General features: G+C 45.7%; 1 protein-coding gene across 2 annotated transcripts in view; it reads right to left on the reverse strand.

Moving 5' to 3' along the window:
* Positions 1-1,155: 1,155 nt before the first annotated feature.
* The window catches only part of PRCC (proline rich mitotic checkpoint control factor), a 23,721-nt gene continuing 2,990 nt past the window's right edge, over positions 1,156-21,886 (reverse strand). Inside the window, exons 2-7 of one of the 2 annotated variants that reach the window (XM_024748079.1) lie at positions 13,823-13,870; positions 10,659-11,225; positions 8,325-8,420; positions 6,403-6,546; positions 4,314-4,379; positions 1,506-2,081 (exon numbers count right to left, since the gene is read on the reverse strand). In XM_024748079.1, the coding sequence (XP_024603847.1) occupies positions 1,995-2,081; positions 4,314-4,379; positions 6,403-6,546; positions 8,325-8,420; positions 10,659-11,225; positions 13,823-13,870 (1,008 nt within the window). In that variant the 3' untranslated portion in view covers positions 1,506-1,994. Of the gene's footprint in view, positions 2,082-4,313; positions 4,380-6,402; positions 6,547-8,324; positions 8,421-10,658; positions 11,226-13,822; positions 13,871-21,886 lie in introns of both variants that reach the window. The other variant, XM_024748080.1, reaches the window with a different exon arrangement.

The raw sequence follows: 21,886 nt of genomic DNA on the forward strand, positions 1-21,886 counted from the left end.
CTCCGCAACGGGAGAGGCCACGACAGTGAGGCCCGCGTAACGCAAAAAAAAAAAAAAAAAAAAAAAAAAAGGCTTAATACTACCTCCAGAGAACCAAAGGAGGTGGGAGGCAAGAGGAAGCTGAAAGATACCTGGCTTAACTATCCATTCCCAGAAGACACCAGGACAACCCCTGACCACCACGCCTTGCCTCCCAACCCAAATCACTTCCAGCTCCATCATGATGCAGCCCCTAAAATGAGAAAGTTGAACTGCTGAATCCCAGGAGTGTGGCAACTCAGGAGGGCAGGGCTGCGTCTATAGCGTACTGAATACAGAAACGGCACTTGACTCCATGGGACCTCAGACTTTGGGGCCCTGCTGAGCCTACCTCACCACCTCACTTCACTATGACACCCCAGAGGGGCGACCTCAGCCCTCAGTGCCTCTGTGGATGGTGGGAGTGGTGGTATGGGCTAATGCTCCTTGCTGAAGGCTGGCTGGATGCACTGACTTGGACAACTACAGCCCAAGTGTCCCTGTGGGATGCAGGAGCCCTGTCTGGCTCCAACCTGAAGTAGGTCAGATTTCAGATAAGCGGGTGGTTTTCCTGTAAGTGATGAAACCCTCCTCTGTACTTAATGAGAAACAGACTCCTCAAGTTACCCCAGCCGACAAGAGCAGAAGCGTGGTGAGATTCCTCACTTCTTCTAGTCTCCAAGTCCCCACCACACACTTCTTCAAACTGCCCCTCTGGCCTTAGCCTTCCTGTCACTGGGACTGTCAAACACCAATTCCTCCTAGTGTTTTCCCCGTTCAGAACCTGCAACGACTAGAGTCAGGCATCTTTGTCAACACTGCTCTGCCTAGCATCTAAGGCCTTTCTTCTTGCAGGCGTTTAACAGTCCCTTCCCGCAGGAAGCCACTGCAGTTAAGCCCTACTGGAGTCCCAGTATCCTCAGCAACAGGTTTCAGTAGTGTCTACAGTAGGACTTGCATGCTGCTTTGTGAACGATACCCGGTATCTTCCATCTCTACTTGAACCTTGCTCCGAGGAGGAACATGCCACCTATCTTGTGGCTCCTGGGCACCACAGTGCCCTACAGCTAACTCAAGTCACAGACCCTGCCACCTCCCTTCCCCATCCATCCACCCACCCAACCTGCCCCTCCCTCTCAAGCAAAAAGCTAGGAATCCAGAAATCTCCAAGATCTGTCTAGCCCCCAAGCTCTATGCAAAGCTTCCAAACCAGCCCAGGTCGATGACAACCAGTAAAAGTCTGACTCATCTTTAGGGACAGGCATTTCACCACTTATGTCCAACAACTCTTTCATGTCACAGAAACAATCTCCTTGACTTCCCCCAGTCTTCAGAGATACCCGAGATCAGCAATACTTTCCATATTTAGGATCACAGGCCCCTGTCCCCTACAAAATTGTTGGTACAATTCCTAGAGTCTTCAATGGCCATGACCCCAGTTTAGATGGTGAGTACTCAGAAAAGATGCAAAGTAATCATAAGGCAGCTCACGATAGTTTGGAGGTTGCTTTACACAAAGTAAATATTGAGATCCAAAGACAGGATAACAAATGAGAAGGGTCCAAAAAAAAGAGACCTCACTTAAAAGTAGGAAAGGGTCAGGGCAGGCAGCATCTGTCAGACTGAATGTTTTATTTCAACAGACATCCCTGGTTTAAAAAAAAAAAAAAAAAAAAAAACAGATGGAGGGGTTCAACATTTCGTCACACCCAACAGAGAGCAAAACTCCCATCCAAGAACTCAGAACCCCTTCTGAGGCATCACTTGAGTCTCTGCTAGCTCCAAGACAGAAAGGAGCTGAATTTTCTAACTTTTATTAAGAAAAATCTATCAAATATGTTCATTCTCGCAGAGGCGAGGGCTGGGTCCTCAGGGAAGGAGATCCTGGGCTTGGAACAGCTGGGGTCCCAGAGACGAAGCTGGGGGCCCGGCCAGCTGGGCAGCAGGAGATCCAGGGGGCAGTCAGGTCCAGAGCCCTAGAATCCATATTTGGCTTGGGTCTGCCGGCGGCTGAGCTTGTTCTCCGACCAGGTGTTCTTCAGTTCCAGCTCCCGCTCCTTAGCCTATGCGAGGAAGAGGGGGCAGGGGAGAGTCACACTAAGGTTCTGAGAAATATTTTTCTTTTGCCTCTGTGCACTTCCCAATTTAAAGTCTTTCTCCCGGGCTTCCCTGGTGGCGCAGTGGTTGAGAATCTTCCTGCTAATGCAGGGGACATGGGTTCGAGCCCTGGTCTGGGAGGATCCCGCATGCCGTGGAGCAACTAGGCCCATGAGCCACAACTACTGAGCCTGCGCGTCTGGAGCCTGTGCTCCACAACAAGAGAGGCCGCAATAGTGAGAGGCCCACACACCGCGATGAAGAGTGGCCCCCGCTTGCCACAACTAGAGAAAGCCCTTGCACAGAAACAGAGACCCAACACAGCAAAAATAAATTTTAAAAAAATAAATTAATAAACTCCTACTCCCAACATCTTTTTTTTTTACTTATTTCATTTAATAATATTGATATGTATATTTAAAATAGTGTTACATAAAATATTTTAAAAAATAAAAAATAGAGCCTTTCTCCCATCAAAACAATTAGGTGGAAAAAGCAAATCCCTTGAAAGATTTAATTTTCCCTTATTCAAGCAGAAGGGGAAGACCCTGAGAAAGCAAAGAAAAACCATCTCTTTGGGGAGCTAATAGGGTTTAAGCAGAATAAAGACTCAAGAATCCTGGTCCTTCATCAGCTAGAATTAAAACTGAGATGCTCAAGTGGGAAATGTACAAATGAGAAACTGAATCTGGCATCTGAAAGAAAGACAACTGGCTACCTTGGATACCTAACTAGCCAAGTGGGAGAGGACAGCCTCAAAGACTTGGACAGGTCAAAACAGGACACCAACCAATAATAACTTAGTCTGGAGCCACAGTTTGCTGTTGTGTTGAATACGGTGTATATGGTACCCTAGAAATTCACACCACTTTCAAGTATAAATTGAAGCTGTGAAAAATTGACTGGAAGGAACTAGAATTAATGCTTTCTCCTTCTGACTGCAACAACTCCTGGCTCTACATTGCATTCTGGGAAGGTACAAGCGCCACCCTAGAAATGGGGCTCCTCAACCCCACTCCCACAAGCTAGCTGATACCTGCTCATTTCCCCTGGAATGGGGTGGGGTGCTAAGGGTTTGGGTTTAAAAAAGACCCTACAGGGGAGCAGCTAGCAAAAAAAATAATTAAAAAATAAATTTAAAAAAATTTTGAAAGACCCTACCCTCAAATTCTTTCCCTACAAACAATAAGACAGGGTAAGGGTACAAAGGAGTCTCTGAAAAGGAATGTGAAAATACGATAAGAACAACGAAAGCAAGTTTTGCCACTGAAATCACCAACCAGCATATACACTCCCCAGGGAAATGGCCAGGAAAGAGTCTTATTCCTGTCTGTACCCTTGACAGCATTTAGTACAGTAGGTCTCGAAAAGATATTCAGTGATTCAGTGAATATTTGAAAGCTTCCAGGTCCTATCAAATAAATACCAAGACATATTCTAATTCCAGAAGATATTCTGGATTATCTGTAATTTTGAATTATTTGCACTGATGTTTCCTGCCACAGAAATGGAGAACATAAATAAAACCAACTTCCTCACGAGGTGGATGTTTTGCTAAAAGTTGGTGAACCAATTTTTCTTTAAAGTTTTTTTTAAATTTTTAAAATTTATTTATTGGCTGCATTGGGTTTTCATTGCAGTGGGCGGGCTTCTCACTGCAGTGGCTTCTCTTGTTGCAGAGCGCGGGCTCTAGGCACACGGGCTTCAGTAGTTGGGGCATGTGGGCTCAGAAGTTGTGGCTCGCAGGCTCTAGAGTGCAGGCTCAGTAGTTGTGGTGCACGGGCTTAGTTGCTCCGCAGCATGTGGGATCTTCCCAGACCAGGGCTCGAACCCATGGCCCCTGCATTGGCAGGTGGATTCTTAACCACTGCGCAACCAGGTAAGTCCCTGAAGTTTTTTAAATTATCAGATAAACTTGCTATTTGAAAGAACCCTGTGATAAACCATTTCACTCCCCTCTTTATGCTTTGACTATCTGAATTTTCACTTACAGAGTTTATTCCAAGCACCTGTACTTGAGTCTTATCTAAAGTGAGACTGATGCAGAGTAGAATTCTGAAGGACACATCCCCACCTAGTGGCCATATGGAGAACTGGGGAGGGTGCCTGCTGGAAGCTTCTTGGCCTAGATCTCAGCCTTCAAATCCCCAGGTTTACAGGGATCCTGCCTAGCAGGCCAGGGCCCTCAGCCCTCTCACCTGATGAATCAGATACGTGATCTGGTGTTTCCGCCGCTGCTGGCCTGTTGGCTGCTCACCTTTCTTCTGCAAAGGAAGAAAACAATCATTAACCCACTGAAAGAAAAGTGGAAGTTTCTCACGTGCCCCAATGAGGCAAGGTTGGGCATTAAGAAACCAACTATACACAGCCCAAATCCTAGGGGGAAAATGTCAGCTTGGGGCTGTTTTTATGTCTGTATACTTACAGTCATCTTTATTAAAGCCATTATGCAAAACTCCCAAGCTCAGACTACTTGCCTAAAATAGCCAGCTAACATCCCCATTAGACTGGAAATCCTATGGGGTCAGGACTGTCTACTACACGTCTTTGGTAAGTAACCCCACCCCGCCCCCAGCACCAAGCATGGTGTTCTGCCCACAGTGGGCACTTGATACCAGCTTTACTGCCTGCAGTCAGTCTAAAACAGCTGAAGTGCCAGGGTCCAGGAGACCTTCCTCCCTCCTTTCCTCCCACCCTCCAGACTCTCTCACCACCCACTCTGCCCATCTCCCCTTTAGGCCCTCTTCATCTCTGTTCACCTCTCCCCAGTCAGGCCAGATGTCTAGCCTATCTCCTACCTACTGCTTACCAAGCTCTCTCCCATCAATCACCTCTGGCTGAAACCCCAGTCCCTCATTCTAGTAACTGCCAACAAACAACTTCCCTGGAATTAGATTTTTGCCATCACCCCACCTCTCTCCAGTCTTCCAGCCTCCACCCATAACTGCACTGAACCCCTAACCAAACTTTGATGCAAATGATTTACTGTCAAAGTCTATATTGGTCTGGGCTTTCATTCTGCGGTTTCTCTGTCCTCTGCCAGTCTTGTCTCAGACTAGAAGCTTCCTAATCAGCCCCACCCAACTCCCAAAACTCCTCTCTGGAGTCTCCTCAGCACTTATGTAATCAATTTGCACCATAATCATTTACACTCAAGTGTCCTTAAATCTCTTTTTCTCAACTACACTGTAAACCCCTCAAGGACAGGAACTGTATCTTTCTCTCCTTTTTTTTCAATCTAGCTCAATACAATGAGATGATGGAAAAAAACTTAGACCTGGGAAAACAGCAAACTCCAATTCCTTGATGCTATTTAATATCATTTAATATGACAGTTAAAGATGACAAACATAAAACATCCAGCTCCATTCCTGGCCCACAGTGAGCACTGACAACAGGAGCTATTACTATGTGATGATGCTTCTCGACCCACAGTTAGTAGAGCATGCTCTCCTAAGTGGTTTTTCCAGTAAACAATGATGGATCTATGCTGATCTAACCACAATCCTTTGCTCTGTCCTGTATGGCCGCCAACATTCAGTTAAAACAAATGGCTGGGGCTCAGATGGCCATCTGTGGCCACAGAACAAAGCAAAGAAAATGGATAGAGAAGGGAATAAAATGCCCAACCTTGGCCTTGCTGGTGCTCGGCTAGAATCCAGGGTTCCCCACATTTTCCCCCCTGTGGCAGGCTCATAAATGTCCACATTTGCTGTACTCAGCTACTGGGTGAAGAGATGTTCATCATACTGACTGAAGAAAACTAGCAGAGAGGAGGTAGGAGTGTGGTGTGGGAACTGTGAGGAATAAAGCATCTGAAAAGACTACAGCTGGCTACAATAAATAATGGAAAGAAAGGAGAGAGAAGGACATGTACACTCAGCACCTAGGACCCCAGGGCTTCTGAGGCTCTGTTGTGCCCACACCTCACAGATGTGCTGTGCCGGGTCCCAACTTAACAGGATGGAGAGAGGGATATGATTGCAGAGAGAAGGAAGAGCAGCTATGGATCCCGTCCAGCCAGGGAAGGAGACACACATATCAGAGATCTTCCCAACTGCAGGTTAGGAAACTGTTTCAACCATCCAATCTCAGTAACCAGACTCCACCACCCAGATGGGGAGCAAAGTGCTGCAAAATTCTGAAAGGCGGGAGCTCTATCTGGGAGGCTTGGTGTACACTCCAGTACCAAGGGGAACAGGTGTTTGCTAAAGGTGCTGGGACAGTAACAATGGGGTATGGGGGTCAGATTTTGCTTTGGCCACCCACTAGACCTTTCCCACTTACTTTGCTGAATGACTTCATGGTTTTCTCCTCTGTCAATGACTTGGTCATCCACTGCTGGGCCCCACTGAGCTGGTCATCACCTTTGATCTCCACAAAGTTGATCTCCTCCCTCCCTCGGTTCCTTTTGCCCTGCAGCCGCTTAAACTGGAAAAGGGGGAAAAAATTCAGGAGTGGGGGGGTCTGGGTAGGGGGTCAGGAGATGTCACCAAGGATCCAGAGTTTATGGAATGGTTTTGGGCCTCCCCAATTCCACTGCACCCTTAATTCTCTCTATGCAGTATGTCCTTTCACCGTGCCACCTACCAAGTGGCCTTAAAGCCAGGTGAAAGGCTACTTCTCAGAGGTTCTCCTGGCCTCAGGGAAAGGAAGGCCAAAATGTATTCCCAAACATAAGTGAGTGCAGAGAATCACTGATATGAATTTGTATTCAAATTATTTATAAATTGTATCTGCCTAAAAGGACTGCATACCATTTTCAAATTAAGGGTACAAAAAAAAATTTTTAGGATTTCTCTCTAAAAATTGGTTATTTTAACATGTCTGTTCCTTCGCATTGGTTCAGTATCACCAAATCAGCAGACCGCACAACAGACCAGACATGAGAGAAGGAGAACGTAGAGATGGGGAGAGAGGAAGCCTCAAAAAAAGACCTGGCAAATTTTCTAGGAGACTGCTACTCTTTCCTCCTCAAAAAAAAAAAAAAAAATCACACCACAAGTCACCAGGAGATATGCCTAGAAGGAGTGTGAGCAAAGGGGAATTAAAGTCAATAACACTCGGAAACCTGCAATGAAACCCAGGTTGTGGTCTGAGCATTAGCAAGGCCTCCTGGGGTCACTCTACCCATAAGAAGCTGACTTTTGCCACTGGATGAGCTCTCTGCTGCCTCCTAGGCTTAAAACAAAAAGGGCCTAACTACTGAACTTGTCAAGGAGGATATACACAGGGAGGTGGATGAACACAGTATTAACCACAGGCAGAAGTTTGCAAAGGGATGCATATCTTTCTGTGAAAAGGTGAGAAGAAAATTATTTTTATAAGAACTTGCATGCAAAGAGGTAGAGTCCCCTATTTCTCCAACCCACTCCTAATAGGCTGTGACCTCCCTACAGATGGAATGCTTTATCTCCTGAACAGGACCAGATGGCCACAGGACATGGGGTTTTCATCTTCCCTTGTGCTGAGTTGGGGAAAAGCTCAGCAGCAGGGAACGCAGTGATGTGAAACACAGGGTTATTTACTGTGGCTGCTGTTCCCTCCCCAAATCCACTCTCCTTGTCTCCGTTAGTATGAATGAACCCAACACTTCGGCTAGGCATATTACCACCCAGTGAAAAGACTCCATTTCCTTGCAACTAGATATGGCCATGTGACCAGATTCTAGTCAGTAAGACAGAAGGGGAAGTGTTCTTAGGAACTTTCAGGAAGTCTCCTAAAAGGGGAGGTGACTTTCTTTCTCCACTCTGCTGCCTGGTATGCAGTAATGATGGCAGTGGACTTAGCTACATTCTTATTCTTTTTTTTTTTTTTTTTTTTTTTTTCGGAATGTCCCCTGCATCAACAGGCGGACTCCCAACCACTGCGCCACCCCGGAAGCCCCATTCTTATTCTTATCACTAACCATAAGAATAAAGGCCACAACCTAGGGATGGGCAAAGTAATGATCAGAAGGGGACTGGATCCCTGACAGCTTTGTGGAGCTGCCATACCAGCCTTCCCCTGCCTACCTCTAGCCTTCTTTTATGAAGAAAACAGTTAACTTCCCTTACATAAGCCAGTATTACTTGAAGTTTCTCAATTATATGTTGCCAAACCTAATCCTAAGTGAATGTAGTTTAAAAAAAAAGAAAGAATTTCCTTTAGCTTCAGATTTGAAACCTGGTGACCAGGGGCACATGGTCACTTGTGCTTTGTTAACTTACTGCTTCGTCATCGATGAAGGAGGCATCTGGGGCAATTTCCTGTGGGGGGACCAGAGTTGGGTCCTGTGCGGGATAGTAGCCACCACTGTAATAATCCTGCAGTCAAGGAGGGAAAAAACACACTAACTGAGGGCACAGTGGAGAGGGGACAAAGAAGAGCCTCATCAAAGAGGCAGTGGTGACACCCACACCCACACTACAGACCCTCAAATGGACCAGTAAAAGCACAGATCCTAAGGACCTACCCTATAACTCAAGAACCAGACTTTCTTCTCATCTGCACCATCCAGACAGATGATTTTTTAGGGAAGAGAGGTAAGAAATAAAGACGTTCTCTCTGGCTTCAATTTACCCCCTGCTCCCCTGGCCGCTTCCCAAGAGTGGTTCCCACTCCTGACCTCTACTGCGCCTCGTAAGACCCCAGCAGAATCCAGTGTGAGCAGAGGTGAGAGGTGTGAGGCATGCCATTCCTGCTCCTCATCCTATCTAGCACCCTGGACACAGGAGATCACCTGTAACAGGCAGGGAGGTTGCAGATCTCGGATAAAAATCAACCCCTACAAGGGTGGTATGGAATTTACAAAGCTGGGAACAAACCAGGTTTGCATTACCAGATTTTTAGTTCAGGAATTGATGATTTCCCTTTAGAGGTGAGCTGTCCAGATGTTGTTATGGACCCTAGAGGAAGAGGGGTGAAGGCAAGGGCAAGGCCCCTACTGTGGCCGAGTCAGGCAGCCACAGAGCTGAGAAACTGTTTCCTCCCTGCCTGTACTTTTTCCTAATTCTTCCAGCTTTGCCCAGAACTCCAAGAAATGCTCCTCTAAAAACATTCACTTTATAGTGAGCTATATGAAAAATGAGGTTTAATTCTGAATAAAAATAATACATAAAAACCCAGAGTAATTAATTTTCATTAAAAGTATTGATAATAACATACATTTACATTGCAGGGCCCCCTAGTGTATTTAAAGTGCTTTAATTTGCACAGATTACCTCAATAATGTTCGTAACTGCATATAGAATTCCAACTGATACTCATTTGCTGGATGTAAACTAGTGGTTTCTTAGATTTTTTTTTTTTTCTCCTGCTAAAGAGATCAAAACACTCATGTTCCTCCTTCCTTCTAACAACCTGGAGGGGAGATGCATTGTCCCTGATCAGCCTACAGGATACAACAAGGTTTAACGGCAAATAGTTCTCAAAGTCTTTGATCAGAACAGAGTGCCTTCAAAGCCCACTGCTTAGACTGTAGATAAGATTAACACTGACCATTCAGAGAATCACAGTGGCTGAAGAAGACTGAAGTCTTGAAACCATTGCATGCTGGCAGGAAAACTTCCTACAGCTGCCCAGCCCCAGGACCGGCCAGAGGCCTCTGTTCCACCTCCACCACTGCTGTGAGTCCCCGAACTCCTGGGAGCCCTCTCCATCTCAGGAAGCTCTGACCACTGGAAAAGTCTTTCTTAAACCTATTTACAACCTGGCCTCATATATTCTCACTCTCTGAGGCCACATAGAACAATTTAAACAGCTCTTCCAAATAACATTTGAATAAAAAGTTATCATAACCATTTACTGAGCATTTGCTATGTTCCAGGCAGCACGCTAAACCAATGTAATTCTACCTAACAACCCTGAAGTTGCTAGTGTTCTTCCCATTTTAGAGCTGAGACATCTGAGACTCAGAGAGGCAGTTAAGTAATAGACTCACATAGTTTGAGATTCAAACTCCAAACCACCCTCAAACCCCATTCTCTATCTCTGCCCAAATTATGGTCCTCCAGCATCTTCTTTCCAGGGACTTGCCTCAGTCCCTTCAACTTCCTGTGACTCAGTCGAGGCCTCTCACCATTCTCCTTATTCCCTTTTGTATTCGACTCTCCAGATTCCCTCCTGTCCTCCGCAGTCCCTCCTCTCCCTTGCAGTCCTCAGCACTCCCCACCTCCAGAACTCTTCTTGGACTCACTGCTGTCTAGGAGTCTATGCCACAGTTCACTTATCCTCCTCACCCACATCTGCAGAAGCTACCTGGGATCTCTAAGACTAGAGACTGCTCCTCTTCCACTTTCTCCCTATACCTTTCATCAGCTCCTACGATGACATTTTGTTTTCAGAATAAACGGGTCAATTATGTGTTTTGACCTATCAGACTACAAGACTTAGCATAAAGGCAGTATGTTTTGAGGCCTGACAGGTACAGGAAAACCAAGACACCAAAAGATTCATTAATTCAGCCAAAGTGATGCCACAGAGACTGTTATCACTGGCTCAAAGCTCTCCCTGACGGCCGTACTCCAACATTCCCTGGCCTGCCCTCCATGCCTCTTACCCACCTGATAGTAAGCACCAGCGGCATTGGCATCGCCATACGTGGAAAACTGATTGTAGCTGTAGTCATCCCCAGGCTTAGGCATCCAAGGGGCCCCACTTGAGCCTGCTGCCATCTTGAACTCTAAGGGGGCATTGGCTGCATCGTCCTGGAAGGCCGGCTCTGGTTCCGTGCCTGGAGGCAACTCTTCAGGGACAGTGGGAATGGGGTAAGGGTATGGCTCAACTCCAGGCGGTTCGGCCTTCTCAGGGAGGGAGAAAAAGTTCTCAGGGGCTACTTCCTCATCACTATCGTCCTCTTCCTGCGTGATCTGCTTCGTCACCTGCAGGGCAGCACTCTTGGCAGCAGCCTTGATAGCAGAGGGCGATGGAGTGGTGGTTGTGGTGCCCACAACAGGGGCGAGAGAAGAGGGCTTGGTCTTAGAAGCTTGTCTGGAGGGCTTAGTGTCAGAGGAGCCATCCGAGGGTTTCCGGGAGAAGGCATGGGGCAGGAGCAACCTGTTAGTCTCTTTCACAGTCAGGTTTTTAGGTTGGGGAAGCAAGGCGGACAAACCAGTCCCCTCACTGGATCCCTGGTGAGCCCAGGTTTAGGTAAGGAGGGAAGAAAGATGACAAGTGAGATGTTATGATACATACTACTGACATTAAGAACAAGCATTACAGATACGTGCTCTAGCCTAAAATCTTACCAGCCCTGTTTCCGTCTAACCTCGGCCCACTAACGTCATCCAAACTGGACTTGACTCCTCCTACCTCAGGCCATTCTGCTGTCCGCTTCTCCCAAGGTAAGATGTCATCCCTGTTTTCCTCATCCATCTCAACCCAGCTCCACTTCCCTCTACCACAAAGCCTTCCCTGACTCTGAGTTTTTTGCAAATATGATAAATACATTTGGCAAATACATCATCCTTCTTCGCAAAAAGCCCAGGGCTCTCTCCAGCTGATCACTGAACCTCTATGTCCTAAAGGTTCCTCTTAACATGGGATTACTCCCTGCTTCCTTTGGATTGCCACTCAAAGTCAAGAGCAAGCCTGTGTCCAAAAAAGATATTCATACATACCGCCCAAAGTTCCCTCCCCCACCCAAGAAAAGCCCTACAGACGGGGTATATTCAGCTTGCTTACGCCAGAGTCACACATTTAACTTATCAATTTGTAAGCTAATTGGCTCAGCCTATCCAGTGTTCCTCAGCCCAACAAGAGTTGCTATTATTCATAAGAATCTCTGGGATTCTGCTTTCCATGTGCTACAGGTCCAGCCTGGCCTAACTGCAGGGCTGAGGGAGGTGTCAGTCTGAAAAAGGAGAATGGAATAAGGTCATTGTGTCACCGTCCTGGAGTACCCATGTACTTCAGCTCTCTCAGCCAAGAAATGCCCAGAATGAGTAAAATAAGACTTCTGAGTCAAGCAGGCCAGGCAGAACTGTTCATCCAGAAAATGGGCTCTTCTCCCTGCTGTCTGTGTTCACAGATTTGGGTCATTTCAGCCTGGTAGACCCCAGAGGCTCAGGTTCATAAAAAGCAGACTGAGGTGGCAGGTGGAGCACATCCTCAGGCTACCTTCAAAGTGTCTGACTTCTCAGATACATCTGGGATCATGGCTACATCCCTGTGCAGTGCTGGGTCCATACTCTGCCTTAACAGCTCAGAGTTTCTCTATGCACTCATCTCTTCCTACCATCTGGAAGACTGCTTTTTACTCCTGGGGTGTTAGCCAGTGTCCTCTCATCTCTTCAGCTGCCAGTCCACGTCCTCCAGGAAGCCATTCTGATAACAGAGAACAACTGGCTTCATTCAGTCTCAGCAAGTCAGTATCTTCCATGATTCCTCCTCCATCACCCACTACAAATATGGACACAATAGCACTCTCACTAGTTATCTTTCTTTCACATGACTTTGTCCTTCTAACACCTCCCAGCCATGGAAGTGACACCTTAACAGAGTCAGGGGAAGGAGCAACTTCAGCATCATATACCTAAATCATGAGACAGCAACCTTATAAAGGCAGAACTGTTTTTGTTTTTTTGGCTGTGTTGGGTCTTCGTTGGTGCACGCCGGCTTTCTCTAGTTGCGACAAACAGGGGCTACTCTTCATTGTGGTGCACAGGTTTCTCATTGCGGTGACTTCTCTTGTTGCGGAGCATGGGCTCTAGGCATGCAGGCTTCAGTAGCTGTGACATATGGGCTCAGTAGTTGTGGCTCGCAGGCTCTAGAGCGCAGGCTCAGTAGTTGTGGTGCACGGGCTTAGCTGCTCCGCGGCATGGGGGATCTTCCGGGACCAGGGATGGAACCCGTGTCCCCTGCACTGGCAGGCAGATTCTTAACCACTACGCCGCCCCCAGGGAAGTCTCAAGGCAGAACTGCTTTTGCTCTTCCTGAGGCATATAATCAACATGAGGTCAGAGAGTGTATAAATCACCGAGTGTGGAACTGAACAGGAAGAAACTTCTGGGAGCCAGAATAAAGGCACGGGGACAAGGGGAAACAGGAAACAGCAGCAAGATCATCTCCTGACACTGTCTGGTTAAGGACTTCTGGTCTTGATGACAGAGCAGCAGCCAAATGCAGCAGGTAAGAGCTTGGACTCTACAGTCAGACTGCCTCAGTCTGAACCCCAGCTCTGTCCCCACTAGTTGTCTGACCTTGGGCAAGTTCCTTAAGCTCTCGTTTTCCTTGTATGTAACACAGGGATGATAATAACGCTATGACTTAGGCACTATTAGGAGGATTAAATCAGTTAAACACTGGTGCAGCACTTAGTGCCTGGTAAGTGCTATTTAAGTGTTTCTTTTCCAGGTTAAAAATGAGACAGGGAGAAGATGGATAATTTTAAAGTTCAGATGTTCCATAACAACATTTTGACCAATCCATTTATTCTACCGTTCCTAAATAATCCTTTTACCTGAAACGTAATGAATCAAATTGAGTTCCAATTCATCTCCCTACCACGCCTGTCCTCTAGGAGAGACGCCAGTGCGCTGAAGCCAGGGAACAGCGAGGAGAGGGTAGAGAAGCACGAAGTCTGATGTTATCAGGAAAACAAAACTACACCCAAACAGGCAGTCGTCCAATATTTGCATCTGCTCTACGCCTGACCTGGAAATTTCCCATCCTTCAGGAAGCAATATGGGAAGAGAAGAAATGGCTTCTATTACATCACAAAGCTTACCTGAAGGACAGTTTTCTTCTTTGTGGGTTCATCTTCCTCGGAATCTGACTAAGAGAAAAAGAAATGGAATAAGGCCTCACTGTTTAAGGACAGTGGAGAAGCACCCACATTAAATGAAGCACAAATAAAGGACTGGACAACAGGGGCCATCATCCTGTCCGAGCCCCTCCTCTGTATGAGAGATGCACCCCCCCAGAACCAGCCAAAAAGCAGAGCTTCCTTCCTGCTCTCAAACGGCTTCAGAGAACAAGGTATGCGTTGACCACCCCTGGTCACTCATTCCCACACCTCCAGACCTGTTGCACAGCCTTCTTAGCATCCATTTCTAGTCCTTTAAATTAAGACTACTTCCTCCCATTCAGTCTTTGGTGGAAAGAAAAAGCTACACCCGTTCTTCTTCCTATAAATCTGTCCACTAGAAGATGAATGGGATTTGGCCCACAATCTCACCCAATCTCAGTTTCACTTCTAAAACCACTTATATAGACTACATAACCACAGGGCTGGGGAACTCCGGTGGGATTAAGTGGTATGTTAACTACTCTTCTATGAGGTATTAAAGGTCAAAGCCACTGGAGAAATCCATTCCCTCTCGAAGTATGATCTATTGTCTGCCAGACAGAGTTGTTTGTGTCCAGGAAGAAGGTGAGCAAATGATGACTGTGAGAATTTGAAGCAAGAAGGGAACTCATCTGTGTTACTCCTGACTCATCAGGATTGTTTCTAATACAAGCTCTCACACTAAAAATGTCTAAACTTTTAGCTCAATACCAGTTCCTCAGCATCTCCAACTATCAGAAAGATGCAAGGCATATGAAGAGCAAGCTTTCACATTTTATTTTAAAAAATTAATATCCAAACTGAGAACCTTAAAGTTTTCCATTTGTTCTTAGCACCTTGGTTTGGGGCATCTGTAAACAAAGGTGATTAGGCAAGAATCTAAGATCCTATTCATCTCCAAGATTCTAAAGAACTCAAATCCTCTGCCTGTCTTTCTCAACTGACCCTCATATCTCACAAGTTCCTTTTGGGTTTTTTTTTGTTTTTTTCTATTTTATTTTTATTTATTTATTTTTTTGGCCACACCACATGGCATGCGGGATCTTAGTTTCCCCACCAGGGATCGAACCTATGCCCTCTGCAGTGCAAGCACAGAGTCTTAACCACTGGACCGCCAGGGAAGTCCACAGGTTCCTTTTTGGATTTGTGTGCTACAAGGACTTTTTGATCATCATTACCCAGAACCTATTGTATGCAAGACACTGTGCCAGGCACCGTAGACAGAGCTTCCCAGCTGGTGTCCTATGGCTGGGTTATAGGTACTATGATGATACTGACCCACTCAGCCCACAGGGCATCAGGCAGGGCTTGGAGCAGGTAGAGTCCTGGCCCACAGGTTTCCAGAGGCACAGCCTGTACAACTTCCCCCACTGTGCTTCAAAGATTTTCTTGTGTGCCATGACATGAAAAAAGTCCCTGCCCTCAAGAAACTCACAGTCCAGTTAAAAAGAATGACAAGTACCCAAGTAACTTTCTTTCACGTAAGTCCCCCACCTTATTACTCCCTCTCCCCTACCTGAATCACTGACACCTCTCACTCTCCTGTCAGTCTGCACTCTGTACTTCCCGACTCGAAACCCCTAAAGTCTTTCTGAAGAAGCTCACCTTGCTCTTTTTCACTCTGTGCCCCTAAGTTATTCATTTGTCTGGGGTGGCAGCATGCTAACAATGATTCATTTGTGCTTGCTGTGTAAATGTTACATTTTTCACGTGCATATTCTTCCCTTTACTCTGACAGCCAAGGCCCTTATCTTACAGTTAGATATTACCTCACAGTAGTCAGTACACAATGATTTTAATTACTAACTGCTGCCAATTGTAGTATTAAAAAAACCTGTTAAGAGAAATCTGTCTTGGACTTCCCTGGTGGCACAATGGTTAAGAGTCTACCTGCCAATGCAAGGGACATGGGTTCGAGCCCTGGTCCGGGAAGATCCCACATGCCGCAGAGCAACTAAACCCGTGCACCACAACTACTGAGCCTGCGCTCTACAGCCCGCAAGCCACAACTACTGAGCCCGTGTGCCACAACTACTGAAGCTCACGCGTCTACAGACCGTGCTCCCCAACAAAGAGAAGCCCACGCACCGCAACGAAGAGTAGCTCCCGCTCGCCGCAACTAGAGAAAGCCCGTGTGCAGCAATGAAGACCCAACACAGCCAAAGACAAATAAACAAAACAGGGCTTCCCTGGTGGCGCAGTGGTTGAGAGTCCGCCTGCCGATGCAGGGGACAGGGGTTCGTGCCCTGGTCCGGGAAGATCCCACATGCCGCGGAGCGGCTGGGCCTGTGAGCCATGGCCGCTGAGCCTGCGCGTCCGGAGCCTGTGCTCCGCAGCAGGAGAGGCCACAACAGTGAGAGGCCCGCGTACCACACAGAAAAAAATAAATAAATAAAATAATAATAATAAACAAAATAAATAAATATATATTTTAAAAAAAGAGAAATCTGTCTTAGTACTTAAATATGGGGGTAAGAGAAAGGGCAGTAAAGGGCAGGACAGTCATTTGCTGAGTAGCTACTATGTGTCAGGCAATTTATTCACAAGTTTTTATTCAATCCTGAATAAAATTACAAGGTAGGCATTATTATCTCAACTTTACAGGTAAGGAAAATAAGGCTCAGAGAGGTTAAATAATTGCTAGTACACGGCAGAACCGGAACCTGAATCAGTTTAGGCTCCCATGCTTTTGCAGCGACACCTGTCATGTTTTTGCAGCTGAGCTGTGCGTGTCCAGACCTGAGATCCACACTGATCAGATCCCACATGATACAACCAAGAGCACAAGGCACAACATCAGAAATACAGGTTTGAATCTCAGCTTTGCCACTCATTGGCTGGGAGGATCCCCAAAGAGCCATTTAACCCCCCAAGCCTCAGTTAGCAATAATACTTACCCATGTCACAACATTGTTCTAAAGACTGCATGAGCTACTATCCATGAAAATGCATATAAACTAAAATTCTTAACAGAGTTCAAGGATTACTATTCTCTCTGGTCTGCCAAGATGTCAAACACAACCGAAGAATAAGCCTTAAGCCCCAAACACCCAAGCATTTCTGACCTTTTCTCTGTTCCAAACTCCCACTGCCTCAGGGGCTACTGACCATTTCCCTTGTCTTCTGACTGTGAAGACTTTTCTCCTTTCCAGCAGACCACACAGAGCCACCTCACTATGGGGTATACAAGGTTTACATTAAGTCCCCAGGCACGTTTAAACTTTAACATCTAAGGCAATACGTCCAATGGAAACAATCTGAAAATAAAATTTTATCAAGTTTAAGATGATTACGTTTATAAAATTGTACAAGCATATTTTTATTTTTCAGATCCTGTGACAAACAGAAAGTGGCTACTTTGAAAGCGTAGGCAAACTGTCCCACGGCTAATAGAATTGAAGGCCAGATCAGCTGTGCGAAGAAAATTCAATTTTTCCTTAAATGTCAGATTGTTTCCATTACACTGTCAACCTAAGTTTTTTTTTTTCCAACCTAAGTTTAAAAGCGCGTGCGCGCACACACGCACACACACGCACACACGCACACACACAAACTGTACAAAGACTTTAGGAACACCTTATTAATTCTGGATTTAGAGAACTGCTATGGCTACTCACAATCATCCTTCTTTGAACGTTTTGTACTAACCTAATGAACTCCATTATAAATCATCTCAAGATGGGCACAAAATATGACAGACTCCCTAAAACAGAACACTAAGACCCTCAAAAACATGTGCTGAGCCCCTAAACACTTCTTAAGTCATGACTATTCATCTTTGAGCAAGGGGTAAAAATAAATCTTTACCTCTTAAAGCTGGCAAACAGGACTCCAAGACATTCAGTAATCTACCCAGGGCCACAGAGGAAGTCCAGGGCCATTGGGAGGGTGAGGAAATAGAATGAGAACCACCTCTTGCCCCCTGAACTAACTTTAGCCAACTAAAGAGGTTGGAAACACAGGACTCACTGGTTCACTATGAAAAGAGGTCTAGATGCCACTCAAAATACTTCTGGGCATGTGGGGGCCTGAATGAAAACTAACAGGAAGCGAAAGGAAAGCTCAGCAAGGAATTATCCAACTACCTCAAACAAAAAAATAAACTTCGGTTCAGAGTACCGAAAAGGAGGAAATAAATAAGCCAAAAGCTAAGAGATGTGCCACATATCCTCCAGTCACAGGGTAGGGGTTGGAGTCGGGGGGATACAGCCGTCTTGGAGCATTTAAAAGAAACATTAATTCAGCTTCTATCAGGAACCAGCTAGAAGCAATGGGCTTAGCCTAAATACAGTATTTAACTAAGACACAAGAACTTCCTTGATGGTGAGAGGCACATGAGTATACTGGGTTTTTTCCCCCTTATCATGGTAAAACATATATAACATAAAATTTATCATTTTAACCATTTGTAAATGTACAATTCAGTAGCAGTAAGTACATTCACAATATTGTATAACCATCACCACTATTTCCAGAACTTTTTCATCATCCCAAATAGAAACTCTGTACCTACTGAACAATAATTCCCTATTGCCCAGCCCCCAGTAACCTCTACTCTACTTTCTATCTCTGGACTTGCCTACTCTAGGTACCTCATATAAATGGAATCATACAATAGGTGTCCTTCTGTGTCTAGCTTATTTTACTTAGCGTGATGTCTGCAAAGTCCATCCACGTTGTAGCATGTACCAGATTGCAGTCCTTTTTAAGGCTGAATAATATTCCACTGCATGTATGTACCACACTTTTGTTTATCCACTCATCTGTTGATAAGCTGGGCTGTTGCGCTGTTGCCACCTTTTGGCTACTGGCTACTGGGAGTAGTGCTGCTGTGAACGCTGGCATACAAGTATCTGTGTGAGTCCGTTTTCAATTCTTTTCACCTAGGAGTGAAAATGCTGGATCACATGGTAATTCTAATAAACTTTTTGAGGACCTGCCAAACTGTTTTCCACAGGAGTATATTAAATGGAGGCTGTGGAGTCAATTCCTAGAGAATGCTAAAGACCAGCAAATGGTGATCTGAGTGGGTCTGTTTCATTAGACCCAGAAAGAAGGGTGATGCTAGAGATACGGGAGCACCCAGGGCTGGAAGAAGTACGCTGGGCCAGAACAGGCATTCCCGGGTTTTAGAGACACAAACCGGTTGTGTCTCTTAAGAAGAAAGTATTCTATTTCTTCTTGGCCTCATTAGAGCCTGAGCCTCAATGGCCACCACTGTCCTCTCTGTTCCAGCTGCCAAGAGTGACAAGACACACACACCCAGAGACTGCTGAGCAAGAACGGAAACAGACATTTTCCATTAAGCCAGGCCCAGTGGGATCTGCTAATCTATCAGAGCCTCATTCCCCGTGGCAGCCTCCCTCTTATCTTTCCAGGCTCTGGTTCTGACAGACTCCCTCTCCAAAAAAGCAATCACTAGTTGCCAGGGCCAGGAGCCAAGAAGAAAATCAGGGCCCAAGCACAGACTCTCCTACCCCCAGGCTCCAAACTCTAATCACTTCTACACTCCTCTCTGCTATTATCCCAATTAGCTAGATTCATCAACTTCTTTACCCTTTGGTCTCAAATATGTTCTTACATCTGCCCTTCAGTTAGGACATCATTTTCTCTCCCACTTTTGCACTGCTCATCGTATCTCTTTCATAGTTGTGGTTGCTCAAGGTTCTTCTATCTTTTTGGTAGGCACTATGATAGAAAGGAACAGAACACACCCTGGGTACAAATACGACTTCTGCTACTCCCAAACTGTGTGATTTTAGCTCTGCTCTCTAAATTCCTATCTCCTCACCTGTAAACTAGGGGTAACACTTAGCTTACAGAGTCGCTGAAGTGCCCAGCACCGTGTCGGACACTATGCAAGTGCCCCATAGGTGTTAGGGCGCTCCTCCTTCCCTTTCTATCTAGGGCTAAATCTTAGCTAAATCCACCGCAGTCAACTCTTATATTACTTGGTTAACAGAAATGAGCAAAATTAGTGAACTTGCCATGTCACAGCTTCAAATCTTCCACTACCTGGGTAAACAATCTTAAAGGACGGGTAATACTAATCCAGATAACCCTAAAATTTCTATTTGCGTTGTAATGCACATTATATGACAGAAAGCTCTTACAGCAAACTTATTCTTCTAATTTTGTTTTTTTGGTATCCTAATTTTAGAAGTCTGCATCCCCTAAGCCCGCAAAATCAACAATAAACCACTGTTCAGAAAAAGAACAGTAAGAAGGGAAAAGGAAAGGATGGTTCTCCATTTTATGGCTCATTCCTAATTCCTCACAGAAGTCAAAAGCTGACTGAATTTGATTTTGCAGTGCACCTGGAGAGAGAAATTTGGTACCACCCTGTCCCCTGACTGCAGCTGACTGATGAGCTCACCCAAACCAATCATATCCTCTCCCCTGGAAAACCAGAACTGGGACTGAGATTGTAGGTCAATCTGAGCCAATCACTAAAAGGAAGAAACTAAAAACCAAGGAGGTATGGGTGGCCATCTTTCACCTGCAACAAAAGTTAAGAAGTGGAAACTGGTCTGCAGACAAGGAAGAATGAATCAAATGTGCAGAGAAGCTGTGTGGGTCTCCGACAGATCTCCAATTCCTGATTCCAGGCCCTTTCCAAGGTACCTCAGTATACTTATGACGCATTTCCATTTAAGCCAGCTAGGAGCAGTTTCTGATACTTGTAACCAATTAAATCTAATCCCCAATCTGCTCAGCCTCTGTATTCCCTAAATAAATGGCACCACTACCCTCCCAGCTGCCTGAGCCAAAAGGCAAGGGATCAGCCGTGAATCCTCTCCTTCACCCATGACACCCAATCAATTCCCTGGTCTTAAAACGTCTACCTCAGAAAAAGACCTGGAGCCTCCAGCTCTCTCCAGCCCCCGCTACTCCCTTATCCAGGCCGCCATCATCTTTCACTCTCTGCCAGTCTCGCTCCCTCCAGATCTTTCAGCACCCTGCGATCAGAGAATTCCTGCTCAGACTTCAAGGGCTCTTCACTACCCTAGAATCACGTACAAAGGCCTTGGCATGGTTTCCAAGGCCCATTATCATCTAGCCTCAGCCTCTTTCTCTCTAGCTTCATCTCTCATCACTGCCCCGCCCACCCATGCGCTCCAGCCATGGTGCCTTACAAAAGGTTCCCCCAAAGCATTTTCATTCTCTCGCCTCTGGGCTTTTGTACATTCTGTTCCCCTGCCGGATGTTCTCCTCTCCATCACCCCTTTCTCTGGCTACCTTCTGCTCATCTGTCTTATCTCTGAAGTTTAGACATCGACTCCTCCTGGAAGCCTCCCCAACCTGTGAACTGGATTAGTGCCCCAGAGGAGTGCTCCCATGGCACCAGCTCTATCATGGTTCTTCTCTGACTTGACCTAAAATCTATTTCCTTGTCTGTCTCCCCCACATTGACCATAAACTCCTTTTGTGACAGGATCTATCATGTTCACTACTGTACTCTTAGCTCCTGGCACAGAGAAGCAGCTCAATACTGAACGAACAAATGAATGAAAATTCAGAGGAATTATTTCTACTTCAGCACCAAACCCTAAAGGGAAATTATTTAAGGAAACCTAATTCATTCACTCAAATGTTTACTGAGAGCCCAATAAGCACAAGACACAGAGCTTGGAACCACAGGGCCTTAGAACCACAACTATTTCAAAAGCGAAAGTCACCCTCACCTAATCATCTTGGAACTCTCTTAGGCTACACTTCCCAGGAACTATATGTTCAGAAAACAAAAATACTAACTTGAACAAAACAAAAATGGGAAACGGAACCAGCTAAGGGCTAGGACTTGGCTTTATTTTAATTATCCACATCAGGATTCACCTCAGGAATTTAGTAAATTATACTCACAAAGGAGGGACAGTTAGAAGTCCTCAGAGTTTTCTGCCACTTCAGCCAGCCTAAATGGAAGATTCTACAGCCTCTACCAACTTTTCTTTTTTTTTCTTTTTTTTTTTTTTTTTTTTGGGGTACGCGGGCCTCTCCCCGTTG

Source organism: Neophocaena asiaeorientalis, unplaced genomic scaffold, assembly GCF_003031525.2.
Source record: "Neophocaena asiaeorientalis asiaeorientalis breed wild unplaced genomic scaffold, Neophocaena_asiaeorientalis_V1.1 scaffold76, whole genome shotgun sequence".
NCBI lineage: Eukaryota > Metazoa > Chordata > Mammalia > Artiodactyla > Phocoenidae > Neophocaena > Neophocaena asiaeorientalis.